General features: G+C 42.6%; 1 protein-coding gene across 1 annotated transcript in view; it reads left to right on the forward strand.

Annotated features, from left to right (window-relative positions):
* The window catches only part of spega (striated muscle enriched protein kinase a), a 54,553-nt gene extending 46,287 nt beyond the window's left edge, over window positions 1-8,266 (forward strand). Inside the window, exons 33-40 of the mRNA XM_073462121.1 lie at window positions 2,854-2,976; window positions 4,132-4,296; window positions 4,524-5,181; window positions 5,270-5,509; window positions 6,293-6,516; window positions 6,632-6,707; window positions 6,931-7,080; window positions 8,029-8,266. Of these exons, the coding sequence (XP_073318222.1) occupies window positions 2,854-2,976; window positions 4,132-4,296; window positions 4,524-5,181; window positions 5,270-5,509; window positions 6,293-6,516; window positions 6,632-6,707; window positions 6,931-7,080; window positions 8,029-8,266 (1,874 nt within the window). The remainder of the gene's footprint in view (window positions 1-2,853; window positions 2,977-4,131; window positions 4,297-4,523; window positions 5,182-5,269; window positions 5,510-6,292; window positions 6,517-6,631; window positions 6,708-6,930; window positions 7,081-8,028) is intronic.
* Window positions 8,267-9,259: the final 993 nt, after the last annotated feature.

Here is a 9,259-nt window from a genome sequence, read left to right on the forward strand (position 1 = left end):
CTACTCAGCCCGATGCAGATGGAAAGTCGGCAAAGTGGAACAGGACAGCAGCAGAAGTGCAGCATTTTCCTAAATGATTGAAGTAGATGGGGACTAAATCGTTAAAGAACAAACCGAGAGAAATAACAAATGTAAAATGTCTCTATACAGCTAGTTCGGCATAATCCTAGTTTCCCGGAAGCTCAAAGATCCCAAATTGATTTGAAAAGACGTTATTTACAACATTTTGCAGCCGAAATCTTCACTATAGCTGCTACGATAAAGTTAGTGCACACCCCGTCTGAAGTGGGTGCACAAGCTCGACCACACGTCAAGGGCGTAAATAACGTCTTTTCTAAATCATTTGGGATCTGATGTCTTCAGATGACTTGGATTACACTGGACAAGCTATATGGAGAGATTTTATGTTGTTTTAGTTGTTTTTTACCCTATCTACTTCAACTGTTGAGGAGAATGATGCAAAGCTGTTTTGCAATATCAAATATCTATACTATTTTTGACCAATTTATTGATAAATAATCATCAGTAATGTGGATATAATGACCATGTGTGTAAAAACAAGTATTACCAAACTGTTGTGCTTGTTCTAAGGTCATAAAATGACATCACTTTACTGTGATGCAGCCTTAAAAACCAGAAAAATACAACACTTATGCCATATTAAGATATCCAAAATCCAAGACGATACATACATCACAGTTATGTTATAATGATATAATCGATTGTTGCTCAGCCCTCATTACAACATGGAGTGAGTTTTCTCACCAGACATCCGACTGCTCCTTCGTCTTTCATGCACTTACAGTAATTATCGTCATAATGTGATGTATTTTACCTAATTTAATTTTAATAGCAGGAAGAATGGTATGAATATTAATACAGTCTAAATGAATATTAATGTCAACAGATTAACTTTACACCAGATTAACTTAATGGATTTTTGTCGTTTCTCATATTCATCATGTAATAAGAACAAATGACGCTTCCTGCAGTTTGAAATCAGCTGCGGCTCGTCACATATAACACTCCAGTCATGCCTCAGCACGAACAGAGTGTAATGACAACAACAGCGCTCGGATTCTGCCTCTGCTGCTCACAAATGCAACACTGATAACGAGACTTTTGAGGCTTCGGTGGAAGATGTATTTCTCAGACGTCAGATGTAATCGTCTGCATTGGAACTTTATTTGTTACGGCGTCAGACGTGTTACTAATCTCAGCCACTGATGCTATTTGTCTCCGCTTGACAATCTATCAGCCGTGTGAAAAATACTTCAGACAGCTTATCTCGCCTGGAGCATTGGCTCTATTGTTCATGCCGGTGCACGGGCCTGATGGGAAATACGTTTGAAAAATTACGGGATGACACTATTCGCGTCGAGTTTGGTTTGGTGTAACAACAAAACTCGAACTGTTTCTGTCTGGATCGTTTCTGTACCCTGGGCTCGAGAAAATGAAAATTTATTTTCTTCTTTGGTGTCTTGACTCTCAATGTGATGAAATTGTGACATTTCTGTGTAAATAAATGAACATATTTCTATGACAGAGTTGTTATGTAAACTATAGCCAATTCATGCTGTTCTAAGTAAACACAGACGCTCTTATAAGTCGGATTAAAGTTAATGATCTGGCAAAGGAAATATGCAGTTTGCTGAGAAAAAACAACTCTCTCTTCTTCCACAACTGAGCTTCAAGCATGAGTCACGATTAAAAGAAAAGCCAAACTACAGAAAGTCAAATATTATCAACACATAAGACATCAGAATAATGATGATTGAAAATTGACTAAAACGAGAGGTAAAAAGCAAGACATACGGATTCCTGCTAATAATAAGCAATGGCAGAACAAAATTCTATCTCGCTCGCACAGTATTAAAGCTGTGCACACTTACTGTACTACTGAAACCACAAACATGTTCTCAAACTTGCACACTTCACAGTGAAACCACCCACACACTGTACACACCCTTCAAACCACAGACACAAAACAGTCAAAACCCTGCACATACAGACACACTTCACCAAAAATCAACAGTGATATCTTAATAAGGGTGGATTTAGTCATTAGAAACGCTCTTTTACAGCACTCATGCAATCGGACTTCAAAACTGCAAAGCATGACTGCACTCTTTTGGTCAAGTGCTCCGAAAAATACCTTAAAAATACCTTTGAATTGCAGCCAAATTCTTTTCTTTACGAACTAATGTGTGTGAGACGACCATCCTGGCTAACTGTTGAGGCTAAATTACAATTGACTCTTCTGGTATTTCTGCAAACTGTCATGTGGAAGCTACGTCAAACTTCTTCTACGTCAAAACTAGCTTTCACCTACAGTAAAAACATCAAATGGATCGAAAATAGTTTCGCTTCACCAAGTCAATCAAACGGCAAGATGAATCGAAGGCTCCTCCTGTGATGAAGGGAATCAAATCCCTCCAAAAGAGGAAGAGAAAGTGAATAAAACGTCAACCTTTATTAATAAATCAATGCAGAGGTGATAAATGTGTGCGGAAATTACTTTATTCAGTGGAAATTGATTGATGCTGCACCATTTTAATTGGTAATTCTTGTTCTTGGTTGTGTTAAATTGGACCCCAGAAAGAGAAGCAACCACTTTATGGAGGCTAATAGGGATCTTATCTCACTTATAACACAAGGGAAAAGCCGTGTGCAAAACAACAACAGAAGGAAGTAGGGTAGGAACTGACTAAGAGAAAAATAAAATAGAATAAAATAAACATGGGTCAGTATTTTGGCCTGAAGAGCTTCAACAGAGACTGTTGTGATGTGTTGTGCCCAGTGTACACTCACCTAATTTCCTCATGTCCCCCCCTCCTCCTTGACCTCCGTAAGGTGTCCCGAAACGACCAGGGACCCCTGAAGTCCCCCAGACGTACAACAACACAGCCCTGGTGCTCTGGAAGCCAGCAGACACCAAGTCGCCCTGCAGCTACACCCTGGAAAGAAAGACAGAAGGTGAGCTCGTCCAAAGACATATATTGTGGCTTGACGGCAGCTTTAAAACTGCTTTCTCTGGCTGTACTCTCGTCAGTATGATGTGGTACGGCCACATGAGGAAAAATTAAATTAAAATGTTTCAAGGAGCTTTGACAATGTTTGGCTTTGCACTGTATGTTCTCTGGGAAATGAGTTTTTCAAATCCATAGATGCCATTTAGACAGAGAAAATGAGTCGGTCCATAAGGGAATAGTGACTGTAGCAGTGCCGCGATGATTCATCGTTATCTCATGATGTGCTGGAGGAAAATGAAGTCACACAGACTTGGAGTTGCAGACTCAGAGTTTGTGAATATTTATTGAACTTCTTTCGGTCTGATAGATTTCATTCTGGCATGTATTTTGCCTCGAATGACATCTTTGCCATGAGGCGAGTGTGTCACTACTTAATTTCCATTTGAATTCATCTCTGTTTGAGCGTGCCTGAGGAGGAAATAAGATACTGTGGCGCATAATTCTTCAGCAGCCAAACTGAGCATTAACTTCTCTGCATATACACTATATTTCTATTTTGTGCATTTCAATTTTGAAGCCTTTTTATGAAACCTTTTTTTTGGTCCATGTGCACGTCCAGATTATCACCAGTACATCAGCTTGACAACACCGCCATCTGGTGCTGACTATGTGAACTACAACAATTCATTTTAAAAAAGGTCCCATATTATACTGTTTGTCTCCAACACAGTCTCCAAACTCTTGGACACTGTTCGCATAGTCTCTGTCTCCAGTCTGCACATGTTTCCAGACTTTTTACTGTGACAACCAAGCTCCCTCGTAATATTATTAACATTAAACTCGCTTCAAACGCCGTTGCATAGCGCCCCCCTCTCTCCGGGGAGAGGGGGGTGTGTTTTTGGCCTATGCAAATTGTAGGAGTTGGTAGGCCCAGGGAGGTCCAGTTTATATATGTAGACACCAGAGAAAACCTGTTTTTCATAATATGGGACCTTTAAAGAGGAAAAAACAGGAGATAATAATTTCATCATTTCAATAATTTCATCATCATTTTACTTAGAAAAACATAGAAATCCAATATGCATACTTACATACATACAAATATGTATAAAGATCACATCAGCAGCACATGAAGCGCTCTTCTTCCTCTGTCCTGTAGGTGGCTCTAACTGGCTGACTGTGGCCACTGGAGTGGTCGACTGCTACTACAACGTCACGGACCTGCCAGCAGGGGGCGCGTTCAGGTTCCGCGTCACCTGTACCAACAAGGCAGGACAGGGACCGTACAGCAACTGCTCTGCTCCGGTCAGCCTGGACCCAACAGGTATTTACACACTGTCTCAAACTGTAAACTACTGCACAGAGTTAGAGGGGAAAGTAGTAGTACTAGACTGGAATTGCACCCGGAAAGACAAAACTGGATATATATTTTTTAATATATTTTGGCCACTTTCTGGATAAAATAACCAGATGAAAATGTATTAATTAAAAGTTATGTAAAAAGCATATCTGTTTAAAAAAGCTGAGCAAGTATGTGGTTGTGTTTCACAGGTGGAGGACCTCCACCTGCTGTAGCCGTTGTAAAAACAGTCCCAGCCCCACCTGAGCCGGTCGTCACCTCCTCAGTGACCGTCCCTCCACTCAGACCAGCCCAGAACAGCGCTCCCAGGATACCCGTCACCACCGTCACTTCCACCTCCACGTCTCCAAAAGATGCACCCCCACCCGCTGCTTTACCTCCATCCAAAATGGACGTCACACCCACCCCTCCGTCCTCTCTGCCTTCCGGCCCCGCAACAGCCGAGGACGCTCCAAAAGTAACCTCCGCTCTCCCCTCCTCACCCGCAGTCAAAGCACCTCCACCTTTTGTCGTCCCCAAACCCCAGAGTCCGATAAACGTGGTGTCTCCTATGACCCAGACACCAGCAGTATCACCTCCACCCGCTCTTGTAACCCCGCCTTTGACGCCAACCAAACCCGCAGCGGCCTCTGTGCCCACGTACGTCCCCACCACCACCGTCACCGCTCGCGTGGCTCCGACTCCCGTCTCCTTCTCCCCGCAAGTGCTCCAGACCTCCAGCCTGAGCCCCATCGCTGATGGGGCCAGTACCCCCTCCAGAAGCACCCCATCAGGACGTGCTACACCCTCCACTGCTTTACGACAGGGTGTTCCACAAAAACCCTACACCTTCCTGGATGAGAAAGCAAGGTGAGACAGGATGTCCTTGTCCGGATGGAGGCCATAGCTGCCTTTTTTCTGTGTGTTGTAATAGTGTGATATGTTTGTTTTTTGCCAGGGGTCGTTTTGGAGTCGTCCGAGAGTGCCGCGAGAACTCGACGGGCAAAATCTACATGGCAAAGATCATTCCCTACAGCCTGGAGAGCAAACAGGAAGTCCTGAAGGAGTACGAGATCCTGAAGTCCCTCCACAACGAGAAGGTCATGGCTCTGCACGAGGCCTACGTCACGCCGCGCTACCTGGTGCTGGTGGCCGAGTACTGCACCGGCAAAGAGCTGCTGTACAGCCTCATCGACAGGTAGGAGGACGGATGTGTCACCTCACACTGAGATAGACAAAGTCAGGCAGACGTACATAGTAGGGGGTTAGAGAGGAGACCTTTTCATTCTGAGACAGCACGGTGCTTAATGTTACTTCAGAGACTTTAAAGGGGCACTGACGTTAAACTCAACAATATTAATGAGGTACAATACAAACTCAGAAATATTTATTTTTTCCATAAGTGAATAAACAAGCTGTTCTCAGAGGAAAATAAGGTCCCAAAACACTGTTTGAAGCTAGAAAGGTTGATGGAAAGACGATCACAGACGCTCAGTTATGCTTCTCTTCTAGAAAAGACATACAAATTGCCTTTTCACGTTGAAAGACGCGGGTATTATGACTTTCCTCAGATGTGTGGTGTATAATCGCAATAACTCCCCTCTCAGCACATGATTTAAATTCCAGGAAGTGAGGAACTTTTGCAATTTTTGAATCAAACCTCAATTATATTCGTTACAAAAGGATTCTGTGTACCTTTTTTTAATTACATTTTTTGTGGATAAGTGGGTATATAAAGACAGTTTTGTTCAGTTCTCCTGAGGGGAGTTTGCTGCTCCTAATCATAAGGCACAACAGCACCAATAGAAATTGGCAATCTCCATTAAATGGCAAATACAGTAGATTCAGTCTTCTTCTTGTTTTTTATTGTTCCACATACAATTTAAAAACCCTGAAGGTGAAATAAACTGATAAAACCAGAAAACCTAATGTTAAAAGAAAACTTAACTATCAGTATGAACTATCTTTGTCTTCGCTAAAGGTTCCGTTACTCCGAGGACGACGTGGCGGGTTATCTGGTCCAGATCCTCCAGGGAGTCGAGTACCTCCACAACCGCCGCGTCCTCCACCTGGACCTCAAGCCCGACAACATCATGGTGACCAACCTCAACGCCATCAAGATTGTGGACTTCGGAAGCGCTCAGAGCTTCAACCCCCTCAGCCTCAAACACCAGGACCCGGGAGTGGGAACCCTGGAGTACATGGGTAAAAACAAGAATATGTTGCTCATTTGTCTCTTAAGCAATGTTCCATAGATCCGCTATTAATGCAATCTCTCATTTTTCTACATTTTACATCCTCTTGAAAAATGTGATCCAAGCTCCTGAGATGGTAAAAGGTGAAGTGGTTGGTCCTCCTGCGGATATTTGGACCGTTGGAGTTGTCACCCACATCATGTAAGTGAAACGTCCCTTTGAAACTAAATGTACATTTAAAGCAAAGATATGATAAACGACTTGGCTTTTATTGGGTGTTTTCTTAGTCGAGCGTTCAATCAATTAAATATCTAATGTTATATCTGTATTTTGTTGAAGAAGGTGCCACATTTAGCTAATTTAGTGATTTTTTAAATTCTGTAATGATCCTCCTGAACCATGATTTTTCTGTGTTTACAACCAGGCTCAGTGGTCGACTGCCCTTCGAAGATAAAGACCCTCTTAAAGTCGAATCTAAAATCCTGATGGCGAAGTTTGACCCGACGAAACTGTACCCAAATGTGTCCCAAAGTGCCTCCGCCTTTCTCAAGAAGATGTTGAGCAGTTACCCGTGGTGAGTGCCAGCAAAATTTTATTTTACTCTTCCTTTAAAAAGTTAGATTTCCATGTCTTTTTGATTATAAAGCAGGTCTAGGTGCTAAATGAATACTGCTAAAGTATTTAACTCAGTCTAGGGTAGGGTTGTATATACAGTCACAGGCCATAGCATGGCCAAGGTTGCAAAAACGTTGGCACTGCTGATGCAGAAACAAAGAGGACAGTGCCTGCTCAGGCCTGTGAGAACTGACCAATCAGAGCAGACTGGGGTTTTCAGGAGGGGGGGCCTTAAAGAGACAGGCACGTTCAGACAGAGGGTGAATAGAGATTCTGAAGCAATTGACAGTATGAGAAAATAATGTGGTTTTGAACATGCAAACATTTTCTAGCAGACACCCAAAATAAAAGTATGAACTTGGAAATGACTGTAATATGGGACCTTTAATAACGTAAGATTTTAAAGGGGCCATGTTATGCTCATTGTCAGGTTCATACATTTATTTTGGGTTACTACTAGAACAGGGTTACATGCTTTAATGCTCAAAAAACATCAGTTTTCTCATACTGCTGCAGCACCTCTATTCACCCTCTGTCTGAAGATGTCTGTCTCTTTAAGGCCCGCCTCCTGAAAACCCCAGTCTCCTCTGATTGGTCAGCTCACACACGCCTGAGCCAGCACAGCTAACAACAACAGAGCAGCTGTGCTTAATCAATTCTTGAGTGCCAACCTAGCTCCTAGGCAAAAATTACGCAAATGTGTGACATGGTGACAAAATTAAAGGCGGGACTAGTGACGAGGCGTTTGAGGAGCAGTGATTTCTGTGGGAGAGAAGAGCTTCTGTTGGTGTGGACTTTCAAGATCTTTTACATGCACAGCAACATATATAAAACAAAAGGAAAGGGGGAAAAAAAACAAAAAAAGCATAATGGGTCTCCTTTAAGTTCTGCGTATTTGTATTTTCAGGGCTCGTCCGACGACACGAGACTGCTTCACACAGGCCTGGCTGCAGGACTCCTACCTTATGAAGCTGAGGAGACAGACTCTCACCTTCACCTCCAGCCGACTCAAAGAGTTCCTGGTGGACCAACAATGCCGTCGCACAGAGGGCGCCACCAGGCACAAGGTGATGCTGCGCACCTACCAGAGCTCGCCCCAGTCCACGCCGACTGGGACCGCGCCGCATGTTCCCAGCCCGAAGTGACACGACGGTGACAACGCAGCACCGAGAATGCAGAGTCGGATCGGCGCACAGTGAAGCAAAAATAACAACTTTTTGCCTCTTTACTGCCGCGTGAGGAATGTCAGCCTGCCGAGCGAGGCGCAGGTTAAGGCATCCAAAGAAAAGACAGGAGTCCACGTGTTATTTTGGGAAACTTCAACGGGATTCTGAGATGACACCGGAAGAGAAAGGAAACTAGAATCAGACCGCCGTGACAGAACTTCAGTTCAGAACTTCTCATAAACTGTTGATCCACTGAGAGGACACGGGATGTTCGTTTTGTTTCTTTTTCTTTTCTTTTTTGATTGATTGCACAATTTCTCAGTCACATTGTGAAAAATTGCACATTAACGTTTTGGTTTAGATCAACTTTTGGACTCCACTCTGCACGATCGGCCTGGAACATGTGTATCATTAGCGTTGATGTCACTGAACTTAGTAGTAAACAACTCATGTGAATGTACCATGATTTAAGCTGCTAATTTATTTTATTTTGTCGCATTTACTTACACATTTTAAAACTCAAAACCAAAAATATTCTTTCTTTTTTTTTTTCCTTTTCTTGAAATTGTTTACTTTTTTCCATGTTAATTTATTTGCATGTGTGTGTGCGCGCGCGAGCATTTCTGATTTCGAAATTAGCATCGAGGCAAAAAAAAATGATAATAAAATAAAAATAAGGAGTGTCTTTGTGATTGGTGTTAGGATTCACGCCGTAAAAATGAACTAGTTTAGGGTGAGCTAGGACTTTTTTGGTACAACTTCTTGTTCTGTGGTTAAAACTGAACTCTTATCTGTAATAAAACTATGAAATGTAGGTAACATTTTACTTAGAAACGTCTCACACGCTGGTAAAAAAAATCGCTGTTGTTTCTCAGTATTACCCATCGGTTGGTCAGGTTGCTCAAACCACGATCACCCAGTCAGTGCCTAAATCGGATTGATATCCAAAAACATATTGATCTTGTAAATGTG

The sequence above is a fragment of the Pagrus major genome, chromosome 24 (assembly GCF_040436345.1).
Source record: "Pagrus major chromosome 24, Pma_NU_1.0".
Taxonomy (NCBI): domain Eukaryota; kingdom Metazoa; phylum Chordata; class Actinopteri; order Spariformes; family Sparidae; genus Pagrus; species Pagrus major.